The sequence below is a fragment of the Chelonia mydas genome, chromosome 13 (genome assembly GCF_015237465.2).
Source record: "Chelonia mydas isolate rCheMyd1 chromosome 13, rCheMyd1.pri.v2, whole genome shotgun sequence".
Taxonomy (NCBI): domain Eukaryota; kingdom Metazoa; phylum Chordata; order Testudines; family Cheloniidae; genus Chelonia; species Chelonia mydas.
The window spans coordinates 26,195,533-26,215,902 of NC_051253.2; the positions used below are offsets into that span (position 1 = coordinate 26,195,533).

General features: G+C 40.5%; 1 protein-coding gene across 5 annotated transcripts in view; it reads right to left on the bottom strand.

Annotated features, from left to right (window-relative positions):
- The window catches only part of ITCH (itchy E3 ubiquitin protein ligase), a 121,080-nt gene that overhangs the window by 81,245 nt on the left and 19,465 nt on the right, over window positions 1-20,370 (bottom strand). For 4 of the 5 annotated variants that reach the window (XM_043526581.1, XM_027819545.3, XM_027819546.3 and 1 more), the window contains one exon: window positions 10,456-10,546. In XM_043526581.1, the coding sequence (XP_043382516.1) occupies window positions 10,456-10,546 (91 nt within the window). Of the gene's footprint in view, window positions 1-10,455; window positions 10,547-20,024; window positions 20,049-20,370 lie in introns of those variants that run through there. The other variant, XM_037915352.2, reaches the window with a different exon arrangement.

Here is a 20,370-nt window from a genome sequence, read left to right on the forward strand (position 1 = left end):
TAGGTGACTCAGTAAGCGTAACATGAACTGAACATGAGAGAGGACTTCTCTGGACTTGTCCCTCAGTAACCAATCATCCAGATATGGGAAGATGAACTCCCCTCTTCCTGAGTAAGCTGTCACCACAATCATGCATTTGGTAAAAACCCTGGGAGTGGAAAACAGACAAAAAAGGATGCACATTTTACTGACAGTGCCGATCCACTACAACAAACTGGAGAGACATCCTGTGGCTCGGGAAAATTATTATGTGGAAATAAGCATCCTGAAGGTCAAAGTCAGCACACCAGTCATCTGATTTCATGTGGGGACAATAGTTGTTAGGCTGAACCATGGTTCTGCTGTTTCTAAGCACAAAGATAGGAGAAAATGTGTTTTGTTCATGTTAAATATCTGACAACTGTTGATTGAGCTCTACCACTGCTCTACCACGCTTTGGAGCATGGACTTGGAATTTGACAGAAGGGTCACATTGTTGTCAGGGATATGCTTTCCTTGTCCCTGTGAAAATCCACCCAAATTGGCCCTGTTGTAAGTCCTGAAAAGAGCAGTTCCCACATGCTCAGTAGAAGCTTGTTTGGTAGCTAAATTATCCAAAGATTCCATATGCAGTGATCGTATCTCAAACCAACATAGCTCCTACCTACTGACTGTGGGGATGAGCATGTGTGCACTCCAGAGTCACTGAGCATGTGCCATCCTAGGGCAGCAGAGGCTGAGCAGGACTTCCATGCACTTGCCCCTCCAAGCTACCAGGGGTCTAGATGGTGCTGGCCATCAGAACTAAGGGCAGGTAGATTATCTCTCCTTTGCTCTCAAAGCTCCCCCTGCTGGTGCCCAGAAGTGAGGAGAATGAGAAAGCTGCCTGACTAATGCACATATGAGGGGATCCAAAGGCAGGGGGACAGGGACAGGAGCAGAGGCCAGGGGCTGGAAGTGAGGGCAGGCTTAGGGGAGAGGAGAACAAAGAGGTAGGAGGGTTTAGAGAGCACATTTCCCTTTAGAGCCTGAAACTTAACTCAGGATTTTTGAGTCTCAAAGTTCCTTTGCCTTCTATCAAATAGTTATGAAACCCACGGACAAAGTGTGTATTTCATCCTCCTCTCGTGGCAGAATCCACTTAGAAGATAACAGCTTTCTATAACAGCCCCAGTTAGTTAGCTCAAGTGACAGAGGTCTATTCTGTTGCTCTAAAAGATTCATGGGGCGTGTGTGTGTGCGCGTTTGTTTGTTTTTTAAAGTTAGGAAATTACATACAAGAACTGTCAGATGTACATTAAAGGTTGCAAAGTCAAGCATTCAAAAATGAGTTAAAATAAATCAATATCAAGGACACCATAAGCCAGTCAGTCTTGGACAGGCCTTCACCTCATTAACACGGTAGTCAGAGTTCTTCCAACTCCCAGGTAACAAGACAGACCCAGGATCTTGATTCAACCAAAAAACCACATGCTCTCCACCAAATTCTAAAGCATGCTAAAAGACAACAGCACTTCACTCACAGGACAAGCAGTCAAGGATCTGGTGAATCATCATCATATGTTAACCTCGACCATCAATACGTGGTCCCTAGATGGCCCCTTCCTCCCTTTTGGCCCCACAGGTGATCTCAGTTTTCCAACACCCTGTGCCACATGAAGAGAGAGGGATGGAAACTCAACAATCAATGGCAGAAAATAAAAGCTGATACAACTGGATGAAACACAATTAATTCCTCTAAGCCTATCCAGAGGTGGTACTACAGGCCAAGAGAATCTTTCTTTCAGCCTCCACTGGTAATCCTGCCCCAAAGTAAATTACTTCATCAACCCTGACTGTCTACAGTCTGTACTGGAACTGAGCACCAAGTGCTGGGAAGAACTAACATCCTGTTTGCTGAAAAGACCATGCACATTCAGGAATGCTTTCAATACAACCTGGATTTGCCCCACCTGCTTCCACCAAGCCTACATTCTCAGAGTTCAATATATTCACTCATGAAGTTCTGTATACCTTAAAAAAAGAGTCTGAACCCAAAACCTCTGAATCTGATGCATGCTCTTTATGGCTTGTGAAAGAGTCATGAGCAACTGGTGTCACTCATGAGCAAAATAGCCAATACCTCATTCAGGACAGTGCTGGCTTCCTACAAAAAGAAGTGCTGGAACACAGGGCAGTGGGAGGACCCGGGAAGGAGCACAGGGGAGCTGGGAGAAAGGCAGGGGCAGCAGATGAGCTGGGAGAGGCCTAGGGGAAAAGGAGGTGACTCCGCACAGAACCCATCCTGTCCCTGGCGCCTGCTCCCCATGGGAGGCTCCGCTGTCCAGGCAGCCCCACTACCCTGCTCCTGACATAGCCTGGCTCCAGCTCTGCCCTGGGCTTCCAGCCCCCATAACTTGGTCCCAGCTGTAGCATTCCTGCCTCCCTCCATGCTGACCCACTGCCACCTGAGCCTGGCACAGACACCTGCCAGCTCTGATGATGCTCTGCAGCTGGGGAGAAAAAGGAAACACCTGGCCTAAGACCAGCAGAAATATTGGAACTAGGGCTGTCAAGCGATTAAAAAAATTAATCGCACTGTTAAACAATAATAGGATACCATTTATTTAAATAGTTTTGGATGTTTTCTACATTTTCAAATATATTGATTTCAATTACAACACAGAATACACAAAGTGTGCAGTGCTCACTTTTATTTATTTTTTATTACAAATGTTTTCACTGTAAAAAACAAAAGAAATAGTATTTCAATTCACCTAATACTAGTACAGTAGTGCAATCTCTATCATTAAAGCTGAACTTACAAATGTAGAATTACATACAAAAACTAACTGCATTCAAAAATAAAACAATGTAAAACTTTAGAGCCTACAAGTCCACTCAGTCCTCCTTTTTGTTCAGCCAATTACTCAGACGAACAAGTCTGTTTACATTTGCAGGACATAATGCTGCCCGCTTCTTGTTTACAACACCACCTGAAAGCAAGAACAGGCATTTGCATGGCACTGCCATAGCTGGCGTCGCTAGACATTTATGTGCCAAATGCACTAAAGATTCATATGTCCCTTCGTGCTTCAACCACCATTCCAGAGGACAGGCGTTCATGCTGATAACTGGTTCTGCTCGATAACCATCCAAAGCATTGCGGACTGACGCATGTTCATTTTCATTATCTGAGTCAATCAGATGCCACCAGCAGAAGGTTGATTCTCTTTTTTGGTGGTTGGGTTCTATAGTTTCTGCATCAGAGAGTTGCTCCTTTAAGACTTGTGAAAGAATGCTCTACATCTCGTCCTGCTCAGATTTTGGAAGGCACTTCGGATTTTTAAACCTTGGGTAAACTGAAGTAGCTATCTTTAGAAATCTCACATTGGTACCTTCTTTGCGTTTTGTCAAATCTGCAGTGAAAGTGTTCTTAAAACGAACAACATGTGCTAGCTCATCATTTGAGATTGCTATAACATGAAATATATGGCAGAATGCAGGTAAAACAGACTAGGAGACATACAATTCTCCCCCAAGGAGTTTAGTCACAAATTCAATTAATGTATTTTTTTTTTTTAATGAGCATCATCAGCATGTCCTCTGGAATGGTGGCTAAAGCATGAAGGGGCATATGAATGTTTAGCATATCTGGCATATAAAGACCTTGTAATGCTAGCTACAACAGTGCCATGCGAACGCCTGTTCTCACTTTCAGGTGATATTGTAAACAAGAAGCGGGCAGCATTATGTCCTGCAAATGTAAACAAACTTGTTTGTCTTAGCGATTGGCTGAACAAGAAGTAGGACTGAGTGGACTTGTAGGCTCTAAAGTTTTACATTGTTTTGGTTTTGAGTGCAGTTATGTAACAACAACAACTACATTTGTAAGTTGCACTTTCACGATGAAGAGATTACACTACAGTACTTGTATGAGGTGAATTGAAAAATACTATTTCTTTTGTTTGCCATTTTTACAGTGCAAATATTTGTAATAAAAAATAAAGTGAGCATTGTCTACTTTGTACACTGGGTTGTAACTGAAATCAATAGATTTGAAAATGTAGAAAACCATCCAAAATACTTAATAAATTTTAATTGGTATTCTATTGTTTAACAGTACAATTAAAACTGATTAATCGTGATTAATTTTTTAAATCACGATTAATTTTTTTGAGTTATCGCGTGCGTTTTCTGCAATTAATCGACAGCCCTAATTGGAACACAATTCCAGCTCCTAAAAAGGTGCTGGAATGGTGTTCTGGGGCATTCTGGCACAACTAGAGCATTGATTCAGAGAAGAAATCTTTCCTTCTTCCTTGAGGCATGGAAGCAAAATGAAGAAACCTACCTGGATACATCAATTATAGCCAACTATTGCCCAGTGTCAAATGTTCCATTCCTGAGCAAGCTCATTGAGAAGGTAATCAAAGGCCAACTTCAAGATCATCTAATTGAAGCCAATATCCTCGACCTAACAATCTGGATTCAGGCCTGGACAAGGAACTGAAACTGCTTTAGTGGCACTTGATGGATGATCTCCTGATGTCAGTGGCTAGAAGGCAGATATTTGTTCTCATCCTCCTGAGCCTCTCAGCAGCATTTGACACTCTCAACCATACAAGGTAATATGCTAAAATGGGTCAAATCCCTCATGGAGGGATACACCCAATGAGTAATAATGGGAAACTGCCTCTTCACTAGCAGACCCCTCTACTATGGAGTTCTACACAAGGATCAATTCTCTCTCTGGTCCTATTCAACAGCTACAGGCAGTCATCAATATGCAATGACACACAGCTCTACCTATCCTGAACTACATACGACTATACTACAAGATGGCCAAATTCTTGGATGAGATCAGCTTGTTGATGAAGAACAGCTGATTAACGCTGAACCTAGCAATTGGAGAAGTGGTACTGGGTGGCAGAGGAAAGCATTTTGAAGAGTTGCAGCTACAGTGCAGTCTCCTTTGGTTGAAAGTACACGCCCACAATTAGTCAATTCAATCCACCCGTTAGGAATGCTCTTGGATTCCTCCCTGATACAAAACTTTCATATAGAAAGCATTACTCATGAATGCTGCTATCATATCTGATTAGCGAGGGGCATCCCATCCTGGCAAATGATGGTTTGACCTCAGCCTGATCTCAGATCATTGTCACTTCTTGGCTGGAATACAGCAATACAATAAGGCTGAGCCTGATCTTCAGCACTTAAGAAACTCCTAATACAGAACACTGCAACACATCTCAGCAACACAAGCGACCACAAACCTAGCAAACCTGTCCTCTGCTCTCTACACTAGTTTCCCTCAGGATATCAAATCGAGTTCAAGGTCTCAGTCCTTATCTTCTCTCAATAGCCCAGGATATCCAAAAGATCACAGAAGTTCTCTGCATGAAGACAGCTGTCAACAATTTCACTCCTCCAGCACAACAAGACATTCTACAATAAGGGTAAGGCTCGCCTGTTCAGAAGACAGAGCTTTCTGGGGCTGGTCCAAGAATGTGGAGTGAACTCCCACACAGGAACTAAGGGCCATAACAAACCTCACCACATTCTGCTCTAAGAGCCAGGTGCATTTCTTTGACCTTGCCTTCTCTAAAAGGTATCTAGTTACACATCGCGAAATGTTTACTATAAAAAAAATCCATAAGAAAGCACTCCACTGCACACACTTCCCTCCCACTTAATTCAGCTCTTAATTGGATTGTACGCATACAGTCTTTAATGACACGATCACATGCTATTTTTTCCGCAGCCTTATTTACAACATAGCATTCAAACGTTGCACTGAAAACAGAATTATGAATTTCATCATGGGTTTTCATGGCACGCATCACAGTAACATCTTAGTATTTCACAAGAATTAATAAACTTATCTTTACAACACCCCCATGTGGTAGAGGATGATGGTATTATCCTCAACTGACAGATAATAGCTGTGTTTCAGTTCCTTACAGCTAAAATTATCAAATGTGTCCATGAATTTTGTATGCGCAATTGTAGATGCCTGGAGCCTGATTTTTCAGAGTAATTAGCATCTTATAGCACTTTAAGTTCAGAGCACAGTGCCCACTGACCTCAGCCTCTTTTGTAAGTGCTGAATACATAAGAACATAATGACAGGTTTCAGAGTAGCAGCTGTGTTAGTCTGTATCCGCAAAAAGAACAGAAGTACTTGTGGCACCTTAGAGACTAACAAATTTATTTGAGCATAAACTTTCGTGGTCTACAGCCCACTTCATCGGATGCATGCGGTGGAAAATACAGTAGGACAATTTTATATACACAGAGAACATGAAACAATGGGTGTTACCATACACACTGTAACAAGAGTGATCACTTAAGGTGAGCTATTACCATCAGGAGAGAAAAAAAACCTTTTGTAGTGATAATCAAGATGGGCCATTTCCAGCAGTTGACAAGAACGTGTGAGGAACAGTAGGGGGGGAAAAATAAACATGGGGAAATAGTTTTACTTTGTGTAATGACACATCCACTCCCAGTCTTTACTCAAGCCTAAATTAATTCCAATTCAGCAGTCTCTCGTTGGAGTTTATTTTTGAAGTTTTTTTGTTGTAATATTGCGACTTTTACGTCTGTAATTGAGTGACCAGAGAGACTGAAGTGTTCTCCGACTGGTTTTTGAATGTTACAGTTCTTGACGTCTGATTTGTGTCCATTTATTCTTTTACGTAGAGACTGTCCAGTTTGACCAATGTACATGGCAGAGGGGCACTGCTGGCACATGATGGTATATATCACATTGGTAGATGTGCAGGTGAACGAGCCTCTGATAGTGTGGCTGATGTGATTAGGCCCTATGATGGTGTCCCCTGAATAGAAATGTGGGCACAGTTGGCAATGGGCTTTGTTGCAAGGATAGGTTCCTGGGTTAGTGGTTCTGTTGTGTGGTTGCTGGTGAGTATTTGCTTCAGGTTGGGGGGCTGTCTGTAAGCAAGGACTGGCCTGTCTTCCAAGATCTGTGAGGGTGATGGGTCGTCCTTCAGGATAGGTTGTAGATCCTTGATGATGCGCTGGAGAGGTTTTAGTTGGGGGCTGAAGGTGATGGCTAGTGGCGTTCTGTTATTTTCTTTGTTGGGCCTGTCCTGGAGGAGGTGACTTCTGGGTACTCTTCTGGCTCTGTCAATCTGTTTCTTCACTTCAGCAGGTGGGTATTGTAGTTGTAAGAATGCTCGATAGAGATCTTGTAGGTGTTTGTCTCTGTCTGAGGGATTGGAGCAAATGTGGTTGTATCGTAGAACTTGGCTGTAGACAATGGATCGTGTGGTGTGGTCTGGATGAAAGCTGGAGGCATGTAGGTAAATACAGTGGTCAGTAGGTTTCCGGTATAGGGTGGTGTTTATGTGACCATGGCTTATTAGCACCGTAGTGTCCAGGAAGTGGATCTCTTGTGTGGACTGGTCCAGGCTGAGGTTGATGGTGGGATGGAAATTGTTGAAATCATGGTGGAATTCCTCAAGGGCTTCTTTTCCATGAGTCCAGATGATGAAGATGTCGTCAATGTAGTGCAAGTAGAGTAGGGGCATTAGGGGATGAGAGCTGAGGAAGCGTTGTTCTAAGTCAGCCATAAAAATGTTGGCATACTGTGGGGCCATGCGGGTACCCATAGCAGTGCCGCTGATTTGAAGGTATACATTGTCCCCAAATGTGAAATAGTTATGGGTAAGGACAAAGTCACAAAGTTCAGCCACCAGGTCTGCTGTGACATTATCGGGGATACTGTTCCTGACGGCTTGTAGTCCAACTTTGTGTGGAATGTTGGTGTAGAGGGCTTCTATAGCCATAGGCGTTAGAATAACATAAGAATGTCTCTACTGGGTCAGACCAAAGGTCCATCTAGCCTAGTATCCTATCTTCCAACAGTGGCCAGTGCCAGGTGCCCCAGAGGGAATGAACAGAACAGGTAATCATCAAGTGATCCATCCCCTGTCGTTCATTCCTAGCTTCTGGCAAACAGGCTAGGGACACCGTTCCTACTCACCCTAGCTAATAGCTATTGATTTCCTCCATGAATTTATCTAGTTCTTTTTTGAACCCTGTTATGGTCTTGGCCTTCACAACTTCCTCTGGCAAGGAGTTCCACAGGTTGACTGTACGTTGTGTGAAAAAATACTTCCTTTCATTTGTTTTAAACCTGCTGCCTATTAATTTCATTTGGTGACCCCTAGTTCTTGTGTTATGAGAAGTAGTAAACACTTCCTTATCTACTTTCTCTACACCAGTCATGATTTTATAGACTTCAAATCATATCTCCCCTTAGCGGTCTCTTTCCAAGCTAAAAAGTGCCAGTCTTACTAATCTCTCCTCATACAGAAGCCCTTTCATACCCCTAACGATTTTTGTTGCCCTTTTCTGAACCTTTTCCAATTCCAATATATCTTTTTTGAGATGTGGCAACCATTTCTGGTAAACCAAGATATGGGGTGACCACATCTGGTAAACCAAATACTTTTGTAAACCAAGTTGGGTATCCAGACAATGAGGAACACAGTGGCCACCTACAAAAAAATTGGTTTACGTGACTTGCCAATACCAAATAGGAGCTTTGCAGAAGAGGAAAAGGATAAATTACAGTTCTTCCGGTTGGCGTTCAACTGCCTTAACCATGAGACCATCCGTTTTTCTTCCTGCAGTCCCCTGCCTCATTCATAACACATCTTTCAACTTCTGCAACAAATGAAGCAGGGGTCTTCATACAACAGTCTCAGGAAGGAGTGTGATCTGAGAATGAGTAGAGGATGTGGAATGTGGGGGAAAAATAGCATGCAATCATGCAATTTAAGTTTATCACAAAGCATATTCAGAAGAGGTCTGAATTAAGGTTGCACTGGAAAAAAAATTATTTCTGGCATTTCCTAACTTTTGAGTATTTGACTTCAAAACCTTAATGTTCTGATAACTTTTTTTGTATGTAAAATATCCCAGTTTGTTTCATCCCTCACTACAGTCTTCATCCCTTTTTTTTTTTTTAAATTAACCTGCCGCCCTTTCTGGTTGGAGAGTGGATGCTCAATTTTTTTGCCATAACATTTTACTCCCTTCCAAAAAACATTTGCCATGGTCTTACAGTGATCTCCTTAGCCAGATGGAAGAGGGAATGTAGCGCTCTCTGAAGTTTGTCATCATTGCTTTTTCAAGTCAGCTTGCAGAGGGCGAAGTGCTCCTTCCAGTTCCTGTTGACTCACCCAGTAAGGGGCCAAAATTAGTCCCAATCTAACATGCATTGCCTCTGGCTGCTGTTATCCCTTCTTTTGTCACTCTCCTTGTTATTTCTGTGTGCCTTTTTCAATCTATTCCTTCCATCCTCCCCAAACTCAAGTCTGTGTAGTTTCTGCACATAACCCCATATGAAGCAGTTGGATTGTATCTCTCTGGGAAAAGGTGGGTGGTGGTGGAGAGGAATCCTCCTCCATAGGTTACAGAGGTGCAGCTGCTGCTCCATGGATACTCCTCCAGTTTCATGGCTGGAGTAACCTCCGGGCCTGTAGCATCTCTATGGGAGGACTGCCAGTGAATGTGTGCAGTGGTCGATTCACCAGTGTCTCTGTTCCAAATCCCCATTGAACATGTTGTACAGAGCGCCTCGCAGGCACACACAGAGGTGCACACTCAAAGAAAAGGTTCTACATCTCACTCTACTCTGCAGAGAATCCACACCAATTCCACTGGCAAGGTCTTCTGCATCCATGAGTATGCAGAAGATGTTATGACATTTCACTAATATTGTCAGACGCACTAGAGCAATGAAGCTGAATTGGCAAGTTATCAATTGCCGCACTGCTGGGGAGGCATTGTGTATGAGAGCGAGACATACAAATCCACTGTGTGAGCTCTTTAACCAACCTGCCTCACAAGTACTTAAACAGAGTATTATTCCCAAATTTAAATGTGAAACCTTGTATTTAAATATTCCCCTATAGTACTTGCAGCCCAACAGCTGTAACATACTACTGCATGAGAATCAACAAGAGAACATGATTAAAAAGAGAGCAGTTTAAATTTACCCAACCTGAAATGTACAGAGTATATTATAAAAGGCAATAAAAATATTAAGATTTAATCATTTTTCAATTTTTAAAGTGTTATCAGTAAGGAAAATGTTTTATGCATACAATTCTTAACCTGACAATTTCCCTTTAAATATAAGTGTATGGAGGAATATGAGAAAAATAAAGAAATTTCCCATCTAGTTTTTATCATGTTATCAACTAGACTTTAGGAAGAAAAAGATACATCTAACAAAAAGATGTAAATAATAAGATGGCATTTCTGTCAGGGAATTACAGCAACACTACTGGTTTCATTGCAGAACAAAGTTGAATGTCTTGTCCTCTTCACATCCAAAACACAACATACCGCCAGTAGCATCTTATTACTTAACCATGTACACAACCTTTTTGTTTGTTATCCACCTCCCCCCCCCCAGGAATCGGGAGAAAACATTTAATCTTTTAAAAGACTTACCAGTAATCTGAAGCTGTGATTTCATGGCAAATCCACTGACAGTTCCTGATCTTGGCCCACTGCCAGCCATAATATGAGCTGGGCCTTGACTCTGAATGAGGAAGCAGAGAAGTCATTTAAAACTCAATAGTAGAGTCTGAAATCAAATTCTCTATTTTTTGGCATGCATATACAATATATTGAGCATAAACACAGGACATTTGCTTTCCTTGCGATGGAAACTATGTTTTCATTTTGCCTGGGTATAAGATCAACTCTATTTATTAGCTAGTCACCCAGGGCTACACCATCACACCTGGCTGTCATCATTCCTGTTTCGTGTGGTCATCCCTCTCTACTTCCCCACTCCCAAAAAGAAGGTTCTCATAATCCTCAGAAGGGTTGCCACCCATCTAATGTATGGAAATCTCCACCCTCTTGATGCCAGAAATCCTGAACAGTCAAGTTCAATGGCAAACACTTTAAGAGCATTAAGAGACAGAATGGCTGCTCCTCCCCTTCCTCTGCACTCCCAAAAGAAGATTATTCTTGCTATTTATCTTGTAAATGTAATGTAACTTACAAATAAAAATTCAGTGGAAGACAAATATTTTGTTTGTACTAAATCGGGTCCAATCTACAGCTGTGGCTCCTGGCTCTACAAAGCACTATTCAAAGAGCAAACAAAGCAGTTTCCTCTCATGCTGTGGAGATGCCCTTTATTTAGATCACAACTCCAGCACAGTTTTCCCTTGCTCTTTCAACCTTTGGGCTCTCCTCTGTCTACTCCCAGCACACTCTGGAGTGGAGAGAGAGTCTCCTTACACCACTGATTCAAAGGCAAAGTACCTGTCCTGAAAAAAACAATGCATCAGATCAGTGGCTCTGATATGCCAAGAGATCTAAGTGATAAATGTGTGGTGCTTATTTAATAAAAAGTGGAAGATGTGAAGGAAATGTCCGGTTATGCTAGTCTCCCACAGATTTTAAAGCGCACTGTTCAACGTGAAGGGACAAGGAGGTAAGTAGGTATCTGTCCCTTCTCTACTGGCTAGGCCATACACAATGTTAATGAGTCTACCACAGCTTCCAGCGAAGAGATGTAAACCTTTAGCAGTGGATGCTTATGCACTTAGTGCAAAAGGTTCCAGGTTTGTTCACTTTCAGGACACTCCAAGCAGGCTCAATTACACATGAACATGTCTATTCAATAAACATTTTAGATTATATATTGTGCAGTGTAGAATATGGATAAGGAGGAGACTAAATATATAAAAACGACATGAACTTCCTTGCTTGAAAGTTATAGTGTGAAGTGAAAAGTATGGCAAAGCAGAAATATTAATGTATTATTGACTGTTACAGTATCAGAGAGGCAAGGTGGGTGAGGTAATATCTTTTATTCGACTAACTTCTGTTGGTCCATATTTTCTAATATCCTGGCACTGACACGGCTACAACAACGCTGTATGTCACAGTACTATATCCTGCCATTAATGCAATTAATATTTGTTTTTACTAGTTATGAATCAAACTTTCTAATAATCTTGTACAGTGTGAGTGTTCTTTCAATGTAAATATTTTAAAAGAAGGCTGATTAAAATGGATAAGACATTTAATCGACATTTATAGAGCAGCTCCATTCATATCAGAACAACGATTAAGTCTAGCAAAATTAAAAACCTAAGGATCTTTTATACTTTAAGCAAGCAGTAGACCAAAAAGTCTAGACCAAAGCAGACATACCAGACAGCTTGGAAGTATTTGCACTAAAGAGTGAAGCTGCTATTTTCCATGCACATAATGCATCTCTACTAAATGTGATAATTACCTGATGTTTGAATTCACAGACAGTAAGTACATAAAGCATAAAAATTTAATCCTAAAATCTCTCTCATGGCAAATTTTAATTTAGATGCTTGTAAAATACTCAGTATTAAAAGACCTCAAAATATGTGACCTCATTTTCACCGAGAATACGGTGCATGGTTGAATGAAGTACTGTAGTGAGCAGTCCTATTTAATTAAATGGGATTTATTCACATGTGTAAGTATTTTCAGGATCAAGACCTAAAACTTTTACAAGCAACTTGCTTACTGATGAGTTTCAAGTGACTATAATTCCATTAATCATTATTATTAAAAACAACAGACCAGAGTCTGTTGTATATTGGGTAGTTCTCCAAACTTCAGTGAAATCTCAGTTTTCGGTGGCTCTGTCAATCAAATCTGAAACCTGAGATACTTTTGTTGGATATTTTCTAAAATTTCATAAAAGCCATTGGTTTGTCGTTGCATGTGGGTAACACGCCACAAATCAAGTATTATTACTCAATTAGAAAAATTATAATAATCAACCTAATGAAAATCCAAAACTGTTAATGAACAACCTTTGAGGAAGAAAGAATATCCCAGCTGGTGGCAATAGTTAGACTTATTTTTAGGCACATAACACCTCTGGTTTAATACAAATTAAATATATTCATTAAAAATTCCCACCCATTTTGTGCTAAACAACAACTTAGCTGTATAATTTAAGTCTTTGGATCACTTCCCTAACCTAAAGGAAAAAAAAATCCAACATAACAACATTTAAAAAATTAGATTTGAGTCAGGTAGGTGAATTATGCCTTGTAATATTTTCATTTCTACTGTAACCACGTTTTCAGTGATGAACAGGTAACAGCAACTTTTGCAAAATCTTCAATTGCTTGCCAAAAATAGATAAAAAATGTCAGCCCTGGTCCTACAAACAGGTGCACTACAGATCCTGACACCTGCACAGAGATAAGGGTCTGTACCTGCATCTCCTGGCAGGATTCTGCAAGCCGTTCTGTTCAGGTAGATCCTTGAACCCATGAAAAATGTCCTTATCAACTTAATGTACCAGTTGAGTGGCCTCAATCAATGTGTGAAGCCTCTATATTAAGAATTAATTAGTCATAGAGGGAAGTATTTTAATTTTTTAACTATTTTAACTGGTATAAGAACACTTACCAATTAAAGCGTGAGCTATTCTGGAAAATGACTAACAGCAGCATAGGAAGGTTATATGTTTATTGTCTGAATGATTACCGTACCAATACATTAAAGAATAATCAGATGACTGTCAGCCTTGCAAACTCAACTTCAGTTCTTCTCCATCTCACATGTCACCACCAGTAATAAAGACTACACAACCACACCGATAACCATGCAGCCCCACAGTCTGCGGGGGTATGCCCAAGTGGAACTGACTAGAAATTAGGCCTAGTCTACACACTGGTTGCAATAGTTTAACTGAAATTGTTTTTAAATCAATGTATAGTTGAACAGGTACAAAAGGTTGTAAAGCTGTTCCAAAAAAGTGCTAAACTCAGTTCTCAACTGACTTAACCTTAACCTTGAAATAACCCTGTCTCATCTGAAGTAAGAGTTTCCATACAAGCTTTTGCACTGGTTGAGCTATGGGCTTTAAAAATCACATCTTAAGTTAAAATTAGTACAATTTTCTCATGTAGACAAGTCCTTACTAAAATATTTTGTTGATGGATGCTAAAGGAATAAGAGAATGTAGTTCACTTCCTAGCTGGCATCATAGAACTCTATGTTATTGTATCAGTGTTTTCTGTATCAAAACAAACATTCTCAATTTTACAAAAACATGCTTTCAAAATAAAAAACACCCTACAAGTCTTTCCATCGTTTCCGGACTTTTCCATCTTGGGCATCATCATCAATAGTGAAGATTGGATTGCACAGGTGTAACTGAATTAACTCCATAAACAATCCTGTTGATGCACAATGGACAGAATCCAGATTACTCCTCCCTAGTGGTCATGGCTCTTTTATGGGTTAATAGTAGCAGGAACTTCCTACCACTAACGTCAGCAGATAATCACAGAATCATAGAACTGGAAGGGACCTCGAGAGATCATCCAGTCCAGTCCACTGCACTCATGGCAGGACTAATTATATAGACAATTCCTGACAGGTGTTTGTCTAACCTGCTCTTAAAAATCTCCAATGATGGAGATTTCACAACCTCCCTGGGGCACTTTATTCCAGTGCTTAACCACCTGACAGTCACAAAGTTTTTCCTAATGTCCAACATAAACCTCCCATGCTGCAATTTAAGCCCATTGCTTCTTGTACTATCCTCAGAGGTTAAGAACAACAATTTTTCTTCCTCCTCCTTGTAACAACCTTTTACATACTTAGAAGACTGAGAGGGGACACAAGTTTTCATTTTCCAGACTAAACAAACCCAATTTTTTCAATCTTCCCTCATAGGTCATTTTTCTAGACCTTTAATAATTTTTGTTGCTCTTCTCTGGACTCTCTCCAGTTTGTCCACACCCTTTCTGAAATATGGCGCACAGAACTGGACGTAATACTCCAGCTGAGGCCTAATCAGAGCGGAAAAATTACTTCTCATGTCTTACTTACAACACTCCTGATAATACATCCCAGAATGATGTTTGCTTTTTTAGCAACAGCATTACACTGTTGACTCATATTTAGCTTGTGATCCACTATGACCCCCAGATCCCTTTCCGCAGTACTCCTTCCTAGGCAGTCATTTCCCATTTTGTATGTGTGCAACTGATTGTTCCTTCCTAAATGGAGTACTTTGCATTTGTCCTTATTGAATTTCATCCTATTTACTTCAGACCATTTCTCCAGTTTGTCCAGATCATTTTGAAATTTAACCCTATTCTCCAAAGCACTTGCAACCCCTTCCCAGATTGGTATTGTCCGCAAACTTTATAAGTGTACTCTGTATGCTATTATCTAAATCATTGAAGAAGATACTGAACAGAACCGGATCCAAAACTGATCCCTGCGAGACCCCACTCATTATGCCCTTCCAGCATGACTGTGAACCACTAATGACTGAATATACACAAGGAAGAAGACTTAAGTAGGGAAGAATTATATTTAGATTAATGTTTTAAGAAGAACTGAATTTCCTTTAAAATATATATTTATTTTGTAACGATTGCATAGAGCTATTTTACTATCACAATTAGGCATTCCAGGGTATCTGGGGTGTCTTCTTGCTGTCTCCAATGCTTAATTACCAAAGCTTAGAATATTTAAAATATGCTAATTGTTAATACTGTAATAAAAGATAAAAAAATCTTAAATCAATAACTAACAATTCCCTGAGTAAACTGAATGTGACTAGGCCCTCATGTTTGCTATTATAATGCAACTAATAATGACTCCATTTTTGTATTTATTTTTTATAAAAATATTAACATTTTCCAGGGTCTGTGACAGCTAGAAGCAGAAACCAGTTTGCTTTGAAACACTATTATATACTATGACTCCATGATATAAAAGGTACCCATTTAGGAAACTTTTCATTGTAAGTCAGCTGAGTAATCAAATATATTTCTTAAAAACTGAAAATGAAGAATATTGCACGAAGTCTTGTTTGGCATAGAGAAGGATACATTAGGACAACCAGGGAATCAGTGCTTTTAGACATCCAGCAGAATTAATAATTCAGTGCTTGACTGGGTAATATCAATGGTTGCTTTTGACCTCTCACAGTTAAGGATTTTCTCCAGGAAGTTCACCTTCATGACCCACGCCCCTTGTAGTATGTGGAATTTAGATAAACTATGCTGCAGTGCTCCCTAATTTAGAGGCAGATAGGACGCACTGAATTCTGAAGGAATGCTAAATGATTTTAAACTATTTGACAACCTTTAATGTTATGCAGCCTAACATTTTCTGGAACTTCCGGAGTTCACAGATAGCTTTCATTTTTTATCCTTTGTGAATTTTATCCTTTAAATTCACACACATAATGAATCAGGAATTGTTAGACTCTAGGTAAGAGGTTTGTGAAAAGAAAGTAATGGCAGTAGATGCATTATTCAAGATTAACTTTAGAAGATAAAACTACATTAAGTGAACAGTTCACCTTCAGAAGTTCGCACTTATTCAAGTACGTAGGATGGGAGTTATTTGAAGCAGGGTGGTTATTTGAAGATAGTATTCTGTCACGCAAAGCTGGGGAGCAACAGAACAAGAGGCTAGCAGATCCAGTGAGACTCAAAAGCTCTATATAACTCCTGTACGTCCGTCTTTGGCACAAGTATTGGAGCATCTTCTGCTGCTAGCTGGCCCTGCTGCTTCACTCCTTTAAATGGCCAGTCTCCCCATCTGCAGAACTCCTTAGCCCCACTTGTATAGAGCAGTGTAAAGTGGGACCTCATGCCTCCCCTAAACCAAACCAAACGATAAAATGCAAGGAAGAACTCCTACTACAGAAATTTTAGGCAGGCGAGTGATTGCTTGATATTGCTACTCTCCTGTCCTTGCTGCTGTTCAGTCTGAAAAGACTCCCCCTTCTCTTATCAAATTGCTGCCTTTTGAGGGCAGAATGCTGGAGCAGACACAGGGAATTCATTAAACTCTCTAGCATAGGGAAAAGACGGAAGAACAGAAGAGGGCAGGACAAGCAAAATGGTGGTCAATGAAACTCAGGTGCACAAAGCAGCAGCATTTTAACAGATGTATGCAATATCTGGACAAAAAGGCAAATTGTGGCTAATTATGCTCCATAAATTCCATGTGATCCTGTGCATATCAAATACAATCTATCATATCACCCCTCTTCAATCTGGTGTGCAAAATGCCATAACTTCAAAGGGGTAAGGAACTTGGTACACACACACACACACACACAATATCAATCAAGAGTTGTTTTAATTCCAGCTCTGAACTTGGCTCCTTTGGTGGCCTTGGTCAAGTCATTTAACCTCATTGCTTAACTTTTCCCCCATCTGTAAAATGGAGCCAATACTTACTTGAGCAATAGGAATTGGGAGGATTGATGTTTGAAGTGCTTGAAGATGAAAGTTCCATAACAGAACTGCTATCGGGGCTTGAAAAACCAATTCAGGCAGGGTGAGTTGAACTTTTGGCCTTGAACCACTGGCTCCTTCTCTGGAGAGGAGCAAGGAGGCAGGGACCAGATCATCTCAAGTACTGATTCTAATTTGACAGGAAGAGAGAGGGCCAAGAGGGAACACAGCAGAGCAGCCACCACTAGCTCTTTTTCAGGAAGGGAAGGAGGCAGGGAGAAGAGTGACTTCTTAGCTACTCCTCTTTTCACATAGTGGGCCGGAAATGAGAAGAGCAACTTCTGAGCCACTTCTCATTCAAAAAGTGAGAAGCAGAGAGTCCAGGTGGAAAGTGGAGCTGGAAAGCCGAGGGCCTCTTACATGTGCAGGAACAAGGGCACAAGCAGCTGAAAGGCCCTGCAAAAGGCTATTTTGGAGTGGTGGAGAGAGCAGTGTGGATTTACTCTGGGTACAGCATTAACTCATTTTATCTAGGGGCAGAATTAAATTGGGAGGGGGAAAAGACTGACTGGGGACAGAACGATTTATTTTGGAGAGAAAGAAAAAATTAATATTTTGGGGGGAGTGAAAGAACTGATTTGTTGAGTGGGAGTGAAAACGTGCCAATGGAAATCAAGTATGCTTGTCTTCGGAGAGTGGTGGCACATGTTCATTACACCTTGCCGAGTAGGCTGAGGTATCATGGAAATTTTTCAAGCCCCATGTATCAATAGTTTCAATATTGTATGTAACCCCAACTTTAGGCTGATAGGTTGGACTGCCTTAAAAAGTCTCATTTATGTCTTTTCCCCTCTCCTTGAGATTTGTATGACACCACTGATTTGAAGTATTTCTGAAAAGATAAAAGCTATCCGACAGAGTTTGTCCACCTTGTGTACAGAAAGTGTTTAGCACAGAGGTTACCAAACTGAAGTCCAGGGAGAGCTGGTAAGCCATATGATTCTGGCTCTGTTCTGTGTTTCCAGATGTTAAAACACAATATAATAACAAAAACAGGAGGTAGCCTACATCATAAAGAACAGAAGGGGAAGTCCATAAGGGACTGTAAATAAAATTTACATCCCTGATCTAGCACTTTATTGGCACTACCAGAATACTAAGAAAAACAAAACAGATTTGACATTACGTCTTCTACCTATCAATTCCCATAGTAGTTGAGTGCCTTTTACAATCTTTTAGTGTAAAAAAAGAGTTAAAAAAATGCTTGGAAAGAAATAGGATTCAGGAGAGTTTCTGCATCAGGTTGTAACTGGGGTCAGTGAAAGGATCAAGGAGGGCTTTTACAGCAAAATGCGGCCTGTCCAGTTTCCCCACCCACGCCTTCATATGTACTTCACTTAACCAATACACTGCCACAACAGTCAGCCAGTTAATCAGTTTTAATTTCTAAACAGATCTATTTTGTTCAAAGTAGCCTGTGCCGTAGTAATCAAGGACTACAAGTTAAAACCTAAAATCCAGATGCTTAAGTTACGAGTACCCAAAAAGAGGTCAGTGTAAGTGGTTAAAAAGAGCTTAGTGTGATTTGAGTGCAAGAAAGAAAGGAGACAGCCCTGTAATTCAACAACAGTGTTCTAAATTTTTCAAACTTTTCAAAAATAATGCTCATCTGAGATGAAACCAGAACACTTTCAAGCCAATAGGAATTTTAAAGCATTATTAGAGGCATCAGAAGATAATTGGTGTTTTATTACAGAACAGTTGGCCCCTGAATTTAAAATTAAGACTTATTTATATCAGGTAATTTAGAAGAAAACATCACATTTCAGAAATAGGCACAAATAAAACCAGCTATTACAGTGTCTAGATTCAGGTACAACTCAGCATTGATTATTAAAGAAACCAAAACATGTCTCAAATACTTGAATTTTTTTAAACCAATACAGAAAAGCAGTATCATAGTTTAACTCTGCTTACTGAGTCAATGTGTGTAAGTTACTCTTCTGGTATAATCAGCCAGGTGCAGCTTCAAAGACAACACTGGTAATTTCAGAGCCATAATAAAGTACCAGTGAGAAAAAGATGAAAGTTTTGAGTTGCTCTCCTGTGCTCAAATAAAAAGGCACTGACATTCAGGATGACAGTGGCTGTAACGTGGAGAAAAGGAAAGAGTATAAAGCAGAAGAAAATGGTGAAAACCTGCCCAACTCCTCCCATATTTTCCCCAACTGTATACTGCCAATGGAATGTTTTAAAATAGATCTTAAAAACTCTTAAGAATGTGTATTGAAAAGAGGTTGCTACTTCAAGAGTAGCAGCGATTCTACCTCTCTCTCACATATACAGATATATAGAGATTTTGAGACACACACACACAAAACCACCCTACTGTTTTGAGACAGGTGGCAGTCCCTTCACCTTGATCAGCCTACCTACAGGCCTGGCTTCCCCCCAGCCCACCTTTCCAATGTGTAATGTCATGTTACACACCACAGCAATTTTTCCTTTAAGCCAGTTGCCCCAACTGTATGTGGTGGATAAGACTGATGACAGTCTGGTTCTTTATACACCTGCTGAATCTCTGTTCCCATTTCTTCCACCAGCAAGTAAGCAAGCAATACATGCAACAAATCAAATCATCAGCCTGACACCTTTCTGGCATCCATCACTAGCAATAGATCATCCAAAAGCAGCAGTATTGTCTGTGTAATACCCAGATGTAAAACTACACTGATAAAGATCAAGGAAGTTTATGGACTCCCGTGAAGACTGCGGGTCCATACTCACCTTCTCCACAACTTTTCCTAAAAAGTGTCAGTTCCTGGCAAGATTGTCATCATCAAGAGTTTCTTTGCTTTTCTGAATTTCCACACTCACACCCACCTGAAGAGAAGGATGTGAGAACAGGAAAACCTTTCTGAACCCAGCACAAGCTGACAGGTTAGATAAGGAAAAGGGGGAGGGGGGGGGGGGGAGGAAATGCAGGTCCTGATTACCAAAAGGGGGAAAAGAATGCCCTTCTTTACGAAACATACAGAGAAAATACTTCAGTGACATTGTAACCAGATACTCAGAATTGGCCCAACTTGCAACTTTTGATCTAAATTCCTAGTGATCAGACATGTTCTCTCTA